At 35.2% G+C, this 19,222-nt stretch overlaps 1 protein-coding gene across 2 annotated transcripts in view; it reads right to left on the reverse strand.

Annotated features, from left to right (window-relative positions):
- The window catches only part of A2M (alpha-2-macroglobulin), a 69,567-nt gene that overhangs the window by 36,921 nt on the left and 13,424 nt on the right, over positions 1 to 19,222 (reverse strand). For both annotated transcript variants that reach the window (XM_023504526.2, XM_012550705.3), the window contains exons 8-15: positions 18,792 to 18,912; positions 17,551 to 17,665; positions 17,309 to 17,418; positions 16,426 to 16,593; positions 15,054 to 15,281; positions 14,789 to 14,852; positions 11,098 to 11,240; positions 7,760 to 7,909 (exon numbers count right to left, since the gene is read on the reverse strand). In XM_023504526.2, coding sequence (XP_023360294.1) covers positions 7,760 to 7,909; positions 11,098 to 11,240; positions 14,789 to 14,852; positions 15,054 to 15,281; positions 16,426 to 16,593; positions 17,309 to 17,418; positions 17,551 to 17,665; positions 18,792 to 18,912 — 1,099 coding nt within the window. The remainder of the gene's footprint in view (positions 1 to 7,759; positions 7,910 to 11,097; positions 11,241 to 14,788; positions 14,853 to 15,053; positions 15,282 to 16,425; positions 16,594 to 17,308; positions 17,419 to 17,550; positions 17,666 to 18,791; positions 18,913 to 19,222) is intronic.

Genomic DNA, 19,222 nt, shown 5'->3' on the forward strand with positions numbered 1-19,222 from the left:
ACATGTGCTATATTTTATTTAACTTATACTTTAACGTATTTAACATGTATTGGTCAACCTGCCATCTGGGGGAAGGGGTGGGGGGAAGGAGGGAAAAAGTTGGAACAAAAGGATTTGCAACTGTCAATGCTGAAAAATTACGTATGCATATATTTGTAAATAAAAAGCTATAATAAAAAAAGAAAAAATTTACATGTGAAACTATATCTAAGAAAGAAGTCATCCAACAGCCAATCAATTAACAGATTTTCCTAAATGTTTTTCCTACTATGTTCAAGGACCTGTATTAGACATCATAGAGGAATACAAATATGGGTGAAATGCTCCCTGACTTCAAGGAGATCATAATTTCAGAGGAAGAAACAACAGATTTTATCAACGACATTTTTAGGGACCCATATCCTCCTCAAATAACCTTTATGTTACATAAATAAGAACATGAGCCCTATTTTCCTTTTCCTTTTTTAAAAAAAAAAGTATTTTATTTTTCCAATTAAATGTAAAGATAGTTTCCAACATTCATGTTATAAAGATTTTGAGTTCTGAATTTTCTTATCTCCCTTCTTTACAATCTTTATTAGATTATACATATATAATCATTGTAAACATATTTCCATATTAGTCATGTTGTGAAAGAAAAATTAGAAGAAAAGGGGAAAACCATGAGAAAGAAAATGCAAACAAATTTTTTTTAAAAGGTAAAATAGTATACTTCGATCTGCATTCAATCTCCACAGTTTTCTCTCTGGATACAAATGGCATTTTCCACCCCAAGTCTATTGTAATTGTCTTGGATCACTATATTGCTGAGAAGAGCTAAGTCCATCACATTTTTTGATGGGGTTTTTTTTTGGTTTTTTTGTGTTTTTTTTTTTTTTGATTTTTTGCTGTTACTATGTAGAATGCTCACTTCACTTAGCTTCAGTTCATGCAAGTCTTTCTGGCTTTTCTGAAATCAGCCTGAAGAACACTATTTTCACTACCCTGTAGGAGGCAGCATTGTATAGCACAAGGAGCACTTAAGTTTGGAACAAGGGGGCTGGATTCCAGTCACAGCTTTGCTACTTACTAAACTGTACAATTCTAGGAAAATAGAATAGCCTCTCTCAGTCCCACTTTCCCCATCTGTAAAAGCAAAATCATTTTACCTCATTGCTGTGTAAATTAAGTAAAGGAACAACTGAAGCATATTCTTAAAGCACTATATAAACCAGAAAGTCCTCCATAAATGTCTTTTCCGCTTAAAAAAGCAAAAACAAAGGGGCACTAGGTGGCGCAGTGCCCCTAAAATCAGGAGGACTTGAGTTCAAATATGATCTCAGACACTTAACACTTCTGGCTGTGAGACCCTGGACAAGTTACTTAACCCTAATTTGGGGGGTGGGAGGGTGGGAGGGGGAGGAACTCATTTCAGTAAAGTAGAGCACACTTTCCAAATTGTGAATTATGGAAGAACAAAATTAGTGAAAAATTCATCTGTGAAAGAGACTGATACAACTATGCTATGAATTCACAGAAAGACATATAAGAACTAATAGGAATACTACCTTGCCTTGAAAGGAGCCAGAAATACAATAGACCAGAAGAGTTAACCAAAAAATTGTGATCCAAGAGAAATACACACCCAATATTAGCCTCCAAGCGGAAATGTCACTTTGATTCTCCATTGCCACTCATCATAGACATTTCGTTTAATTGGTGCCATATCTCAACTAGAATAAAATCTCCATGAAATTTAGTCTATTTTTTGTCTTCTTTCAGTACCTAACCCAATTCTCTGTATTTGGTGGGTATTTCATATGTTTTCACATTTTTTGACATTTTCTAAATGGGGGAAGGGACATATTTGAAAATCATTTGTATGCATCCATATACATATACACACACCTAAATATGTATACACACAATACATATACAGATAGATCCTTCAAACACTCTAACCTCCTCATTCCTCATTCTACTTTTCATTCCCATGATCTCATTTAAGAATTCTTCAGTGTTCCACTGAATTCCTCTGAGGAATTCCATTCCTTCTCCTCCATTCCACCTCCACTCCACACTGAGATGATCATACCCTTGATTTTGCCATTACTCTGAAGTGTTCCATTCATAAATTCTGAAATTAACTTCTCTGATCATAATATTTTATAATACATTTTCCCCCTTCTTTATGACTCCTTACTCTATTGTTTGTTCTCACCTTGATCTTGAATCCATCCACAACTAAATTCTTTTCCTATCATCCCTACTTTTCTATATCTTGACCCTTTGGCAAATCAAAAGATGAACAAATTCATTTCAAAACTATCCTCTACAATTAAGTCCCTGGCTCCTTTATCCTATCACTGATCAAGTCTTGCCAAAACCCAGTCTTAGGTTACTCCCAAATAGTTGGAGACTTTCTCATGTAGTGGACTGGGTCCACTACAAATTTATGTTACATAATCTTATCTGGACTCTCATGGAAGCAAATTAATCGATTTTTCCTACCTAAATGATTCACTTTCCCATTCACATCTGTTCCAAACATTTTCATCCCTTCTCAATGCTCCCACATCATCTCACTCACTATTTTGGCTGCAGATAATATTTTGATATAAAAACTGAGCTCATTCACTGTGATTTTCCCTCTTCTTCATTTCACATTATTTAAAGACTTCCCACTTTCTCCTTCTTCACTCTTATCTCAGAGTTAGCCCTTCATCTTGCCAAGGCCAGTTTTCTGTAAACATCCTTAATCCCACCTGAATCATTCTCTTCTTTTCCATCAGGTTGCTCTCACTATCATTCCCACTTTCTTTCTGTCTTTAATCTATCTTTATCTACTGGCTTCTTCGCTAATATATACATCATATCTAAATCTCCCCATCCTTAGGAAACTCTCACTTGATTCAACCATCCCTGTTAGCTATCATTATATTTTTCTTCTCTCCTTCATGGATGAACTTTTTGAGAAAGACATCTATGAGTACTTCTATCTCTATTCTTAAATCCACTCCATTATCTAATTGAAAATATTCTTCTCAAAGTCACCAATTATCTCTTAATTGCTAAATCGAATGTCTGTCTCGGTCCTTATTCTTCCTGATCTTTTCCTCTGACACTATCTTTTCTTATATAACTCTTTGCTCTCTAGGTTTTCATGAAACTATTCACTCCTAATTCACCCCTTGTCTGACCACTCCTAAGCTTCCTTTGTTAGTTTTTTCTCTAAGTCATCCCACTAAATGTGGATCTGTCCAGGGCAATCTTTCTCTCTCTCTTTTTTTTACTATATTATCTCATTTGGAACTCTCATCAGATTCCATGTGTTTAATGATCTTCTCTAAGCCTATGTTGAATTTTGGTTGGAATGTACAAAACATGAAAGGGAATGATACAAAATAAAGCCATAAATGTACATTGGAAGCAGGTTGTGAGGGCCCTTAAATACCAGGCTGAGTAGCATTTGGTAATGGAGATAAATACTGAAATTTCTGAGTCATCCAGTAACATAACACCCACTTGTGCCTTATGGAGATTCTCTCAGTAAGCACTTAATAAATTTTTATTGATTGAGTGAACGAAGTTGGGAGGCAATGAGAATCAGGAAAATTAGAGGCAAAAATGATGGTGTAAAATTAGAACCTATAGCACTTGATTGAGTGTAAGAAGAAAGAAATATAACTCAAAAATGATTCCAAAGTTTTGAGCATCCATGGCTGGGAAGACAGAAAAGTTTGGAAGAAAGGGAGTTTTAGGAGAGAAAAGGGTTTACTTTTGGACATCAGGTTGAGTTTGAGAGAAACCAAAGTGGAAATATTCTGTGGATAGATGAAGATATGGGACTGAAGTTCATCAAAAGACAGATGACAGAATTAGATACGCAGATCTAGAAATCATCTTCCTAAAGGTGATCATTGTATCAGTAGTAGCAGAGTAAATCAATAAGGGAGAGAATATAGAGAAAACAGGAGAGAAAAGGACTGAAAACAGTTTTATATTATATGTATTTTATATTATATATATATTATATGTAAAAATATTTACATTAAGGAAACAAAGGAAGAGGATGAGCCTATGATGGAAAATGAACAAAGGTCAGAAAGATAAGAGGAGAATCAGAAGAGAATACATTAGTCATAGAAGCCAAAATCAGAAAAAGGACCCAGGAGTTGGGCAATAGTGTCACATGATACTCAAAAGTCAAGGCCATCTGGTTTAGAAATTAAGAGGGTAAGGGTAATATTTAGTAAAGTAGTCTCAGTCAGAAAATGTTGAATTGAAAGCCAAATTATAAGGAATTGAAAAGTGAATGGGGAATGGGGAAATCAAAGCAGAGTAAAGATTAATCTCTCCAGGATTTTATTCCAAATTGGGTTGGAGGGATAGGATTTGAGGGACTTATATAGTAGAGGAAGTTTTTTGTGTTTTTTTTTAAACATAGGGAGATATCTAAACATGTTTATAGATAGTGAGGAATAAGTAGGTAAGATATTGAAGATTATTACAGTCTCTTACCTCTTCAATGCTTAATCCATTTTTCAGTGGTTACCTGAGACAGCTAAATGGCAAAATAGAGGGAATGTTTGCCTGTGAAATCAGGAAATCTTGAATTCAAATCTAGCCTGAGACACTCAGATACTGGCTGTATGGCTCTAGAAAAGTCAATTAATTTCTTGCCTTTTACATATGTAAAACAGGGATAAAAATAGCATCTATTGGTGAAAATTTCAAGAGGAAAGGATGGTAAAATTTAGTCACACTGTGGGAGTTCACAAATACATTTAGGTTTTCTCTTCACATTGAAGAAGAAGCTAGCATTGAAGAGGTATCCTAGAAAATGCTGGCCTATAGTTTCACAGAATATCATCCTATGGGATATAATTTAGCTTGAGTATAATTTTCTGAGTGTTTTCATGAAATGAAAGTAAAAGTTTTGAATGGAATTTGAATGGAAATTTCATATATATATATATATATATATATATATATATATTTACATACATATATATATATACACACACATATATTTTACCTGAAAAGGATACCTCATAAATAAAAGGAAAATTAACATTAAAAAAGCATCTTTTTTCAGAGCTGTTGTGAGGATAAAATTAAATATTTGTAAAGTGCTTTTAAAAATTAAAGCACTATATATAAGTGGTAGCTATTATTATAATTACCTCTTCAATAAAATACTTTTTTATTCAGCCTATTACTAGCCTTCACAACATATTTCTAACCTTTTTTCATAGTCTTATTTTATATTACATGCACTATACATTCCAACCAAAATGGAATTTTAAGTTTTTCCCAGAATTCAACATACATTTCTTTGAGCTTTGACTTGTGGACATTGTGGCCAAAATGCACTTATCTCTGTCTTCGAGAATCCTTCCCTTGTATCAAAGCTCAGCTTAGGTGCCACTCTTTCAACAAAGCACAATAGGACAAAAAATAGAATCAAAGGCAAAGGAAAGGTTATTCTTTGCAAGACACCTTAATCTCTCAGATAAAAGGAAACAAAGATAGGGTGAATACAGATGTACATGATTTTGAGGTGTTGAAGAGGTAGATGAAGGAGTTTTATGGTCTTGACCATCTTAGTAAAAAAGAAAGCAAGGTTATCTGCTGAATGATGGCAGTAAATTGTGGGGTCAAAGGGGCTGGTGTTAGATTTAGGTATTATAAACCTGGGTTTAAATTTTATCTATGACTTTTCTCAGCAATGCCGTGATCTGGGGGAGAGAGAAAGAGAGAGAAACACACAGAGAGAGAAAATAACAAAGAGAGACAGACAGAGAGATAACAGAGAGAAACAGAGACAGAGAGAGAAACACACAGAGAGACAGAGAGAGCAACAGAGAGAGAGCAGAGACAGACAAACAGAGAGACAGAGAGAGAAACACACAGAGAGAAAATAACAGAGACAGACAGACACAGAGAGAAACAGAGACAGAGAGAGAATAAGAGAGACAGAGATAAAGAGAGAGATAGAGAAAGAGAAAGACAGAAACAGAGAGACACAGAGAGACAGAGGCAGAGAGAGTAGGAGGGAGAGAGAGACACACACACACAGAGACAGAGAGAAACAGAGACAGAGATAGAGAGAGACACATACAGAGAGAAACAGAGAGAAAGACAGAGAGAAAAAGAGACAGAGACAGAGAGACAGAGAGAGAAACAAAGAGACAGAGATACAGAGAAAAGCAGAGAAACACAGAGAGAGACAGAGAAAGAGAGAGACTGACAGACAGAGGGGGGAGGGAGACAGAAACAGAGACAGAGAAAATGCCATCTACATCTATGTCTCAATCTAGGCAGAGAACTATGGAGACTGAATGAGGATCAGAACATATTATTTTCACTTTTTTTTGTTTGCTTTTTCTTTCTCACGTTTTTTTTTTCTTTTATTCTGTTTTTTCCTTCACAACATGACAAATGTAGAGACATTTAAAAGGATTGTACATGTTTAACATGTATCAGATTGCTTGCTGTCTTTGGGAGGGGGAGGTAAGTAATGGAGGTAGAAAAATTTAGAACCCCAAATCTTACAAAAATGAAATGTTATAAACTATCTTTTTGTATATTTGGAAAACAAAAAATACTATTGAAGAAAAAATGAATTTTGGAAACTATGTTTACCTGTAATTGGAAAAATAAAATGCTATTGAGAAAAATAAATACGTTCTTAAAAAATAAATTTTAGTTATGATATTTTCTGAGTCAACTTGGACAAATCATTCAACACCTGCAGACCTTAGTTTCTTTATCTATAAAATGAGAGAAGTGAACTAGATGATCACTACAGGTCTCTTTTAGCTCTGAGTCTGGAATCTGGGATCCTTAAACTCATCCTTCATTTCTTTCCCCTTTTCTCCAGCTTTCAATTTCACTTATTTTTTCCCAACCCTCTGCTGCCTCTGACCCATTAAATGTGTATCTATCAAAAAGAGTTTAGAATCCTTGCCTTTGTGGAAGAGAACCATATCTTTTCAAAGATTTCTTATGACTCAAAATTGAATTATGGTAATTAACATTCAGGGAAGTGTCTTCTGTTGTTTGTTGTTGTTGACATTATTTGGGGTTTCCTTGGCAAAGACACTGGAGTGGTTTGCCATTTCTTTCTCCAGATCTTTTGACAGATAAGGAAACTGAGGCAAACAGGATTAAGTGACCTGCCCAGGGTTACACAGCTACTACAAGTCTAATACTCTATTCACTAAACCACCTAGCTGCCTCTTTGTGTAAGAATCCACAACCCTCTGTGCTAAAAGGCAGGTTTTACCTCGGTAGCTCTCTCTCACAGGATTATGGACTGGGTTTTTCTTAATCTTTATTGGGATAATTCTTTTGCTAAGGAAAAAGCAACCATGGTTTTAACCATAAAGATGACTTCCATAGATACGTATCTACCTTTTATCTCTTTCTTGAGCTCCAAATGCCTTTTTGACATCTCCATGTTGATGTCCCATGAAAATCTCAAACTCACCACATCCAAGTCAGAACTCATCCACTGTCTTTAACCCTAAACCCTTAGCTTCCCTATTTCTGCCTTCCTGCCCAGCTCTTAATGTTACACTATATGCCCTTGATCTATTCCTATGGCTATGCAAATTCTAATCAGGTGTTTTGAATCAATTTGACATTATCTGTACTTTTAATGTGATGTTATATGATGTCCTCTAAATGAGGAACTAAAGTTAACAGGTATCTAAATATTTCTTGCTGTATAATTATGATTTCTTTATGATAACAGGGATGAGTTAGAATTTACCAATCCAGGAGTAAGTTCCTCTTCAGATTGCAGGAGAAGGACACTCTCGTCCACTGCACGGAGGGCACAGAGGGATTGAGGAGAGGCTGTCACCCTCAGATGGGTGTCTAAGGATGGAAGGCTTTTTGCTGATGAAAAGCTTAAATTCACCTGTAAAGAAAAGGGCAGAGGTCAATTGAATGTCAATTGAAGTGTCTCTTCTCCATTGTCTTTTTCACACTGAAAACATATATAACTCAGAATGGCTTAGCTAAGGCAGAAAGAATCCTGGGCACTTAGAGCCCAACTTGATTAAATAGTTAATATATAGGAATCTACTCATAACCTTAAGCTACAATAACCCATCATAACTGTGGATTTTCTTTTTAATTAATTCTCAGAGACCATCCTTCACCTCTAATCTGCCACTTAATCATTACTTAAAAAAAATAAGTGTGTAAATAAAAGGCTATTAAATAAAAAAAAAAAAAGTGAACATTCATTTTTTTTTTTTTTGCGTGTGTGGTAACACTTAACATTTTTTAAACATTCTTTTTAAAATTTTGAATTTCAGATTTTCTCTCTCCCTCCACCTCTCTCCCCCACCCACTGAGAAGGCAAGCAATATATCCCTTATTATCTGTAAAGTCGTGAAAAACATTACCATAAAAATGCCAATCATGTGTAGAGAGAGAATTATGAGGACTGATAGTGGATCAAAGCATATAGTATTTTCACCTTTTTGCTTGTTTATTTTTTTCTTTCTGGTGATTTTTTTCTCTTTTGGTTTAATTTTTCTTGTACAACATGATAAATACAGGAATATGTTTAAGAGGATTGTATATGTTTAACCTACATGAGACTGCTTGCTATCTTGGGGAGGGGAGAGGGAAGAGAGGGAGAAAAATTAAAACCCAAAGTTTAAAAAAAATGAATGTTGAAAACTAATTTTATGTGTACTTTAAAAAAGAAAATACTATTTAAAAAAAAACATTACCATTACCCACCCCCAAAAAAAAAACAGCAAGAAACATGAAGAAAGTGAAAAAATATATATTCCAATCTGCATTTGCTTCCCCCCCCGAGCCAGCCTGGAAGGGATCCAGGTGGCCCTAACCGGGTCCTCTGCCCAGGATCACACAAGCTAGGAAGTGTTAAGTGTCTGAGACCAGATTTGAACTCAGCCCCTCTTGACTTCAGGGCTGGTGTTCTATCCATTGTGCCATCTAGCTGCCCCTTGTTATTTTCTCTATTGGGAAGTGACAGCATTTTTCATCAACAGTCAAGCATCTTTTTTGGAGGCAATCAAAGTTAAAGCTTGCCTAAAGTCATATATCTAATAAAAGTATCTGAGGTAGGATTTGAACACAGGTCTTCTTGGCAACTTCCTAAGGCTTTAAGTTGCAGAGAAGATACTAATCTACATTGGTAAAGGAAGTTTCTTCACCTAGGAGATCTCTACCCATGAAATCAGAGATCCAATCACTATCCCATGTATAAGGCATTATGGTGGTTGATGAAACACAAAGAAATAGGATGTAGTTCTTACTTTCAAAGAGCTTAAAAACATTTTTAAGGAAGTCAGGAATGGCTTTACAGATGATATCTAAAGGCCCTTCCAATTCTATGCATAAAGAGAATATTTTGGCTTTTATGGACAGAATATGGGGAAATCTGCCAGTTTTCCTCAAGGTTTCTACTGCTTCTTGGAGACTTGATGGAACTTCATCTATCCAATTTTTCCTGACATTGGAAACCCTCCTCTTCTCTTCTGAGATAAGTATTCTCAACATCAGACCATCCTATGTCCCCAGGAAGTGAACTCCTATACTGGGGCTGAGATTTTTTGATTGGTAATTAAGTGAGTGTAAATTTACCTAACCCCCTATATCTAGCTGGCCCCAGAATCAAGCCCCCTTGCCATCTGCACTGACCACCCTCTCCTCTCTATTTTCTATCTCTAGCTCTAGTCCTAGTAAAAGAATCAAAATTCTACTCCTTCAGGAAAGGGCATATCAACTCAATATCCCTGTAATTTCCTAACCAAAACTCCTTTTCTTAACTCCCCAATTAAATTATATGTGTTATCTTTCCTTAAAAGAGACTAAGCTCCTTGAAGGCAGAAACTGTCTTTTCATTTTTTAAATGTTTGTTACAGCATTTAACACAGTGTAAGTTGTTAGCACATAGTAAATTCTAAACAAGTGCTTTTCTATTCATTTAAAATGATTTACACAGATTACTGCAAAACAGCAATGTGAATAAAGGAAATTGAAAAAATAGAGTAAAAGCAATACTTCATCCTTTGCTTATAGTATATTCTACACTCCTAGGTAGAAAAAAAGGGAAAAGCAATTCACTCTCCTTAACTCAGAAAGTAAGGGCAGTTAATAGTGGATCTTGTGACAGGTCTGGAATCAGAAAGACACTAGTAGTGTGACTTTGGGCAAGACACTTAATTGTGTTTCCTTCTAGTTTCCTATAGTTCCCTATAGTTTCCTCAACTATAAAATGAGCTGAAGAAACATTCCAGTATCTTTGCCAAGTAAATCCCAAATAGAGTCACAAAGAATCAGTCGTGATTGAAATTAAAAACTTAGCAAGGAAAAAGGGCTGGGGACCTTTCTTTAAGAGTCACCCAGGTGGCCCTTGATTAAAGACTAAACTGAAAAATGTGTTGACAGACTCCAAGGGATGCATCTCCAAATTCACAAATAGCTATGACACCTCCAGAGACACAAGAGCAGTTATAACAATAATATCATAGCAGCTTCAGGGGACCGACAGTTATAAAGTGTAAGACTGAGAGGGAGAGAACAGCAGCTTTAAGAGGTGAAGATTAAAAAAAAAAATTCAAAAAGAAATGCAGACAGGTGGAATGAAAGTTGCCAGAGACTTCCAAGAACTATAGAAAATGAAGTCAGCTTCAGGACTGGGGAAGAGCGCTGCTATAAGACGGAGCCTTGAGAACTCAGGCAGGGGAAGTATTTCTAGTTATGATGCAAAGCAGATGGCTTTGAGACCCAAATTCTTTTTCATTTCATTTGAATTACCTGGAATTAGCTCACTCTCCTTTGATATGTAAGTCTGTGAGAGTATACTCATTTATATATGAGAGCTATGAATAATTCTCATATGTAGTTTTCCTATTTTTTAATTTGCTATTTTTTTAATTTATTGCTTCAATTAATTATACACTTTGCAATTTGATTTGTGGCTCTCACTTGGTATACTACTAGATTAAGATTAGATGGTAATTTTAACCTGTTTCACCTTAAATGCAAGTCATGTGTGATTATACAGTTGAGTGGGATACCTCTTAAAGATGTTTATATTATTCTATGACATAAATCACCCACCTTGTTGGCAAAACAGTTTTCAATGTTAAACTTCTTAGAATCTGCAACAACTTCCCCATTTGGTAAAACAGTATAGAGGAGAATCCGAGTAATGGGAGCAGAGGTCGATTCCACAGGGAGAGAAAAGGAAAATATCCCTTTCACTGTTGAATAAAGAGAATTAAAAAAAAATTATTAGGAATCAAGAAACCATTCCTGATCATTGTGGGAGGAATAACAGCTTTTGGCAGACATCTTCTTTAGGGAATCAATAAGTCTATTATTTTGTTGTTTGTTTATTTTTCAATAATGTCTGATTCTTCATGACCCCATTTGGTGTTTTCTTGGCAAATATACAGCAATGGTTTGCCCTCTCCTTCTCCAACTCGTTTTACAGATAAGGAAACTGAGGCAAACAGGGTTAAGTGACTTGCCCAGGGTCACATAGCTGAGATGTGTCTGAGATCAGATTTGAATTCAGGTCTTCTGACTCCAGGCACAGCATGCTATTCATTGCTCCACCCAGATACCCTAGCCTTACTTAATGCTCATTTTAGTTAATGTATGAGTTTCATCCGGACCCCCAATTGTAGAGAAGGGAATATACCTGCTTCTAGTCATATGAATATTTTCCACTCAATCTGAACTTTAGACATCCTAAAATGTAACAGTAAGAATGTTGTTATTATAGACAGAGTGTTGTAGCACAGAGTGACTTGAAGTCAGAAAATCTGGGTTCTGGTTTGAATTCCATCACTTATTTACTGTATTTTACATTTAGCAAGTCACCTGATCTCTTAATTCTTCATCTGTTAAACAGACTGTTATGAGAATCACATTAGAGAATATAAATACTTGAATGCATACAAATCTATATAAATATAAGCTATTATTATTATTGCATCATACTGTGGGAAGGCCATTATTTACCCATTATTCATCCATCATTCCACTAAAACATCAAATTTTACTTCAGTCTTTCAAGGAACCATAATTTAATCAGTGTGGGTACTTCCTCCACCAGTGCAGGTCACAATCCCATCAGAATTTAGTATACGGTCTCCGAGAGCTGTTCTAGCCAAAATAATTCACCACCCTGTAGCCAACTTAGTAAACAACCTGACCAAACAGTGAGGCTAAGGCTTCAATGTGCTACTAGTCCATTCTCAAGACCTTTCCATCTCGATTTCTACCGATAAATTATTTAATTGTTATCATTTAATGTAATTTAATATTTTAAAATAATTCAAATATTTTATTAAATATATTAAATTAAATTTGAATATTTAATCAATTGAAATATTATCATTTAATATTTTAATAACATCAATCCTTTCATGATCCATATGGTAATATAAGCAAATTCCAAATTGGATCAAGTGGAGCCAAAGGTTATTCCAAAAAAAAAAAAAAAAAGCAATCTAGAGACTTAGGTTAACTAAATAAAAGACAGGGAGATAGTATATAAGATTTGGAAATCCCATAAAAGTAGAACCAGTCTGAAAAACCTTTTTTTCCTGCACTTCTTTCTTTCATTTCATGACATCTTTAGCAAACATTTCTGACAGTGGGGGGCTCCTATTACTGGGGTCCTGCTTCTTTGCTTCCCCCAAAGACATTAATATTAACAACTCAAATTGATGTAGATATTCAAAGTTTGCCAAGAACTTTCTTCACATCAGTTATGAGAAGGACTCAGTGAAGGTATTATTATTTCTATTTTAAAAGGACACAGAACTCTGAGCAGGGGTTAAGTGACTTGACTAGTATTATAAGGATGAATTGGAACTGAGACTCAAAATTGGATGTTTTTTACTAACATAGACTATTTCTAACCATGTTTGGTTTTCTAATTGGAATGAATTTTAAAGAAAGTACTCTTCAGCGTCTCAAGAAAGCAACCAGATATTCTAATTTGAGGAAAGGAGTAAGGTGTGTGTGTGTGTGTGTGTGAATGATGGGGTATTAAACTGAACCTGTGATTCTATAGTTAAAGAGAATCCCCAAACTATGCCCAAAGGGCTATAAAACTGCATACCCTTTGATCCAGCATTTTCTTGAGAGAATGGTGAAATTATGATTTGGTTTTTTTCTTGTCTTATCTTCCTAAGCATAGTTCTTAGTTTGTTTGTTTATTAGATTATTCTCTGTAGGGAATATCATTAGTGACAAAATCCTAATCCATCATGATCTAGCTGTTATTGGTATTTAATAATGATAATACATGTTGTGGGATCAAAAACTTGATGTTATTCATCATTAATGTAATCACCATCATTCCTAGGCAAGCAATACTATGTGAAAAGTCTGCAAGGACAGCTAAGATGCTTGGGTCAATAAAGAATTTACAAGATCAGAAATGGAAACAATGGATATTCAGAACTCTGTTCTAAAACTGCTCTTCCCTAATTCATTTAATATTTTTAATTAATTCAAATATTTAATCTAATTAAATATATTAAATGAAGTTTAAATATTTAATTAATTGAAATATTATTATTGTTTAATATTTTAATAATATTAAACCTTTAATGATCCATATGGTAAGGTAAGCAAATTCCAAATTTGCTAAGGTTGTTAAGTCTGTGACAAAGCAAAACTTTAAAACTACAGTTATCTCTTCCACATTATGGAGGTTAAATGTGTTCAAGATCTTGAAAATCGACATAAAATTTTGTGACCTTTCCTATGTGCCAGAGAAGAAATCCAAATTATCATGATATTAAAAGATAAAAGGTAGGAGCAACTAGATGGCACAGTAGATAGAGGGCCAGCCCTGAAGTCAGGAGGACCTGAGTTCAAATCTGATCTTAGATATCTAACACTTCCTAGCTGTGTGACCCTGGGCAAGTCACTTAACCCCAATTGCCTCAGCAAAAAAAAAGACAAAATGTGTTTGTATTATACAATAATATACATATATTTTATGTATTTCTGAGTTTCTAAATTTTTTTCATGTCTTCTGCTGGCTTTCAAAATTCCCCCCAAATTTCCATTTACTTTCTTAGGCAAATTGCAATGTCAACACTGCAGTGGAGAAAGTTAAGAAAGGAAGGGATTATTGTAGAAGCATTTTTTATAGTTTTATAGTTACCGAAGAGAAACAAAAAACAAATTTGTTTTCAATTTAAGATCATAAATATTTAAAATGATGGTTATTCATCTGTTAGTTGTTGCTACTTCAACCATTTATGAGGCTTAAAAATTTAATTCTATCACTGTCCTTTACCTCTACAGAAGCAGGGATTAAGGGAGAAGAGTGAATATTTCAGTCTCAAATAACAAAATTCTTCATTGATGCTTGGTCTTTCATGTAGGTTTGCTAATTTATTTCTGATTGAATAAGCAATAGTTTTAAGCATGATATCTGTTCTTGGTTTATTCATAGAAAAAGCTCAATTTCACAACTGTTGAAATATATAGTTTATTTTTTCCTCTCAGCAAAAACTGTCACCATTACCCAGAAAACCCTCATTCTGAAATAAGATGAAGACACTGGGTATTTGTCATTCCAAGACAATATCCAACTTAGAAGAAATAAATAAGAGAAAAATAAAAAATGAGGCACTGAGGCTTTTTTTCTTCCTGAACTCCCTTTATTAAGAGAGGAGAGGAATTAGGACCCTCTCTTTATATGTGAAAATAAATGTATATCTATAGGGTTGTGAAGTATTATAAAGAGAATGGGAGAGATCAAGTTGGGAATACTCACTGTCTCCTGGATTCACAGGTAACGTGTGGGACCCTGTTCCAATGATAAGTCCCTTGGCCATGATCTGTAGAAAGAAAAAACATTTCCTTTGAGTGTCACCATTTTTATTTTAAATCTATTTTTCATTTGGCACCTGTTGCTGAGATCCAGAAGTTGAGGCAAAGGAGAGAAAAAGACAAGAATGAGAAAGGAAAACAGGAAGCCCAAAGTATTGGGTAATTCCTAAGCTTTGTGTGTTAATCCAAGTTCTGGTTTCTATTCTCACCAGAAAATAGAAGTTCAGCTCCTGCAGTTCTTTTAGGGCCTGTCCATTCAGGATGTAGTGTACCCGGATCTCCTGGTTTTGGTCACAAGCCAAGGTGCCAAATACAGGTTCAATGTAGACATAGCTCTTACTTGAGGAGAACACATGCTTTATAGTATGGTGTGCTGTCTGATGATGGGTCATTCTCCACATGTATCCATAGCACTGCTTCCCATCTTTGTATCTGGCCTAAGAAAACAGAAGGAAAAAGATAGTGTCAGATTATCTGTGACAAAGTTCCAAAATATAAAACTAATTAAGACTACTTTTTCTTCCAGTTGTTGAATAGCTAGAAATATTATGCCTCTGAGCCAAAATTTGAGAAAAGTTCCTTTTTCCTATAGCTACCATATAATATAGGCCTTAACTTGAAACAAACAAAAAAAGAAGTCACTCACTAGCAGGGGTATTTTATTTGTTCTGACTCTAGATTACTTTTCACTGTTTAATCAATAAAACATTAACTTTCAACAAGATGAATGCTGACATGAGATTTTGAAATCTTTAATTTATTTACTTATTTTTGCTGAGGTAATTGGGGATTAAGTGACTTTGCCCAGGGTCATACAGCCAAGAAGCGTTAAGTGTCTGAGGTCAGATTTGAACTCTGGTCCTCCTGACTTCAGGACTAGTGTTCTATCCACTGCACCAACTAACTGCTCCTGAATATTCAATTTTTATCAAGAGGATGCCTCCTTTTAAGTATTAAGAGTTTATCTGAAATTAGTATTATTTGAAAATCTTCACCCCACTCTTAACAAGAGCTATTTTATTAGTCCTATTTCCCAAAGAATATTTCTATCTCATTAAACATATGGATAATAAATAAAAGAGCCCATTAAATTGGATAATAAAGTATTATCCCTAATTCAATATCTGCAATTCTAGATGGTAAGCTTCCTATCATTCTTCGTACTTGGGTGGCCTGTGGTTGCTAATGTAATGACATCTCGAGAACAGGGAAGAATATCTCTACATTATAAGATTTAGAAACTTTTCCCCCTATCATCTGAGCAAAAAATATGACACTGCTTGAGAATGGGGTGGTACTAAAAGGAGAACCTATGAAAAAGAAGAAAGAATACTCTAAAAAAAAAAGCAGTCATCATCCCAGCTTGGGGAAAGCTTCACTTCTGGGGAAAGCCTCATGGTCTCATTAGTCTCATCTCACTTCCAAGTCATTAATTACCTCCTTGCCTCAGGGAGAAAATGGGGTGAGGAGGAAAGAGGGAAAGCCTTCAGATCCCATAAATTCAGTCTATACTCCCCCCTTCTAGAGGAGATATAAGACTCACATGAGAACTGGTTACAGGGATATACCTTTCTTACTTACCGTGAGACTGATGGAGGGAGAAGTGAAGTTATCGGTGTCGAATGAGAATTGTACAAGGCCTTGTGCATCAGTGGTATAGTTTTTGGTAAAGTCTTGGTTGGATGCCCTTACAGAGATATAGATTTGCTCATTTGGGATGGGCTTATCCCTCCCATTCACTAAGCGCACCTGAGGAATCAAAGTTGTTATTAGTTCTATGTATAGTGCCCAGGAGCCAAACTATGTTATACAAATCATCACAGAAATCTTCAGTTGAGTTATGCTAGTTCTTATGATAATTAAAAGTTGGTAATATTCAAAGACACTTTTTATCATTTGATGAATTTAAAATATCTTTGTTAGAGCAATGTAAAAAGTAATACTCATGAAAATCAAACTATATTCAAACTAATAGAATATTCACCATTACCTCAAGTTAAAACTTATCCACTATGATCTCCATAAAAAGCCAGAGTTAGATAAAAGGTAGTGGCTAGCAGAACTATAGAAAATGTTTGACAATTACTGACCCCCACCTATCTGGTGAATGGGGAAAGTTTGAATTGGAAGTATCAGAACTGGAAAAAAGAAAGAACTTTTCACTAAATCTACCTAACTGTTGTCAATATCAGCAGCTGGGCTAGCAGCAGATGAAAGAAAGGAGAGTCTGATGTTTGGAACACTTTGAAATTTTTGTTAAGATTATAAGGGAAGGGAATTAGGGGAATAATTCTTGGTGTTTTCATAAAAAAATAGGATGTTGAAGTTATAAGAGATATGAGAAATCATCGAGTCCAATTTTGTCATCTTCAGATCGGGAAACTGAGACTCAAGAAACTTTTCCAAAATCCTACAATTAGTTGAGACTCAAATTCAGATCTCCTATGTGTTGGAAATACTTTACCTGCCCAAAGAAAGGGAGTCCATGCCTGTAGTGTGAATCCACATTCACAAATGTGACTTTGCTTATAACATCTGTGATCTCACAGGATCCAGTTCCAGTCAATTCCACCTCTAAAAGAGAAATAAGCAAGAAGTGATCTCTCTTGGAAGAGAACATTTGCTTGAAATATGATTGGTAAGTCCACATTTCCCCAGCCTTGTAGTCATTGCTTATTATGTCCCACATTTGTACGCCATACAAACCTGTCCCTTCCTCTGTGATCTTGGCCGTCACATCGAGATTCATCAAAAACTCATTTTTTTTCATTTGGAAAATCTTGGTTTTTATATTTTGAGAAACACAACCAAAACCATCTAGCTGAAAATAAAGAAAATAAAAGAAATATAAGGATATATGAAATGTCATATTGGGTCAGACTGATTAAGCCAGGATTCTGTCTCTGGCAGAAGGAATTAGCAGACATGATTAGTTAACAGGGTCTATAATTTATCATCGAAATCTTCTTGGGTAGAGACTTTGGGCTAGCCCAGCTGCTCAGTGTCCTCTTCCTAAGTCTGTAATTTTATTACTGTTGAATGTTTATTGGATTTTTCGTCATATTCTCTTATATGGAATATTGGAATATCCAACTAATGGATCCTCCTGAGTCCAGTCTCTCCCCTCTCCAATCCCATTCTTCACCCAGATGCCAAAATACCTCCTAAGGTTTAGAGACTCTCCTGCTCTAGAGTGCTTGTAAAAAGCCTTCAGAGGCTCCCTATTGTCTCTAACACAAAATACAAACTCTTCAGTCCACAGATTGAATAAAGCCTTTTTACAAGCACTCTGTATTCTATCCCAAGTGGACTACAAGTTGTTTTCTAAATTACATACTCTGTCTCTTGCCTCTATGCATTTACACAAGCTATTCCCCATGCCTAGAATGCTGTTTCATCAATACCTCTCAGAATCTTTATTTCTTCAAGATTCAGCTGTTCTTGCCTCTATCTCATTTTCTCCCTCAGTAGATTTAGAAATTCTACACACACACATCCTGTTATTAATGCTCTCTTCCTGCACAAAACTACCTTTTATTTACTTATTTCTTCAAATTTTATAGCCATTCAATCAATCAACATTTATTAGACTCCTGAATCTATTCAATAGACTTGAGGGCATGAACTTTCCTTTTTGTCTCTGTATCCCAAGCACTAAACACAGTGTTGTGGAAGAAAGCTAGGTAGTCCAGTGGCTAGAATGTTGAACTTGAAGTCAGAAAGAGCTGAGTTCAAATTTGGCTTCAGGCACTTACTAGTAGTAAGATCATGGACAAATCAAATAATTCCTCTCAACCTCTATTTCCTCATTTATAAAATGAAGAGTTACAGATGGAATCCCTATGAGCTCTAAATCTGTTACACTATTATTTTCTGGCCACTTAATTATTTTGCAAATTAAACCAACATCTGTTAGCTTCCTAATAAAAATAGCATCTTCTACTTACCTGTTTGCTGAATTCTTCACAGATACTCTCTGAATCTTTACCATAGCAATCAGAATGCTGTGAGTACTTTCTGCACACACTAACACTCGCCAGACCTGAAACAGGCTCCCCATAAGTATATCTATAACCAGAAAGAAAATATAGAAAACAATCCATTAGTAGCAGAAACAGAGGTTTCCTGTCCCATATTCTGTTTTATTTCTATATCCTAGTCCAAGATAGCCAAAGCAAGTTTACTCAGATTCTGTAGAATTTATTATTATTATTATTATTATTTTGCTGAGGCAATTGGGGCTAAGTGACTTTCCCAGGGTCACACAGCTAGGAAGTGTTAAATGTCTGAGGTCAAATTTGAACTCAAGTCCTTACTGACTTCAGGACTGGTACTCTATCCACTATACCACGTAGCTGCCCCTGTAGAAATTATCTTT

This window comes from Sarcophilus harrisii, chromosome 5, assembly GCF_902635505.1.
Source record: "Sarcophilus harrisii chromosome 5, mSarHar1.11, whole genome shotgun sequence".
Lineage (NCBI taxonomy): Eukaryota > Metazoa > Chordata > Mammalia > Dasyuromorphia > Dasyuridae > Sarcophilus > Sarcophilus harrisii.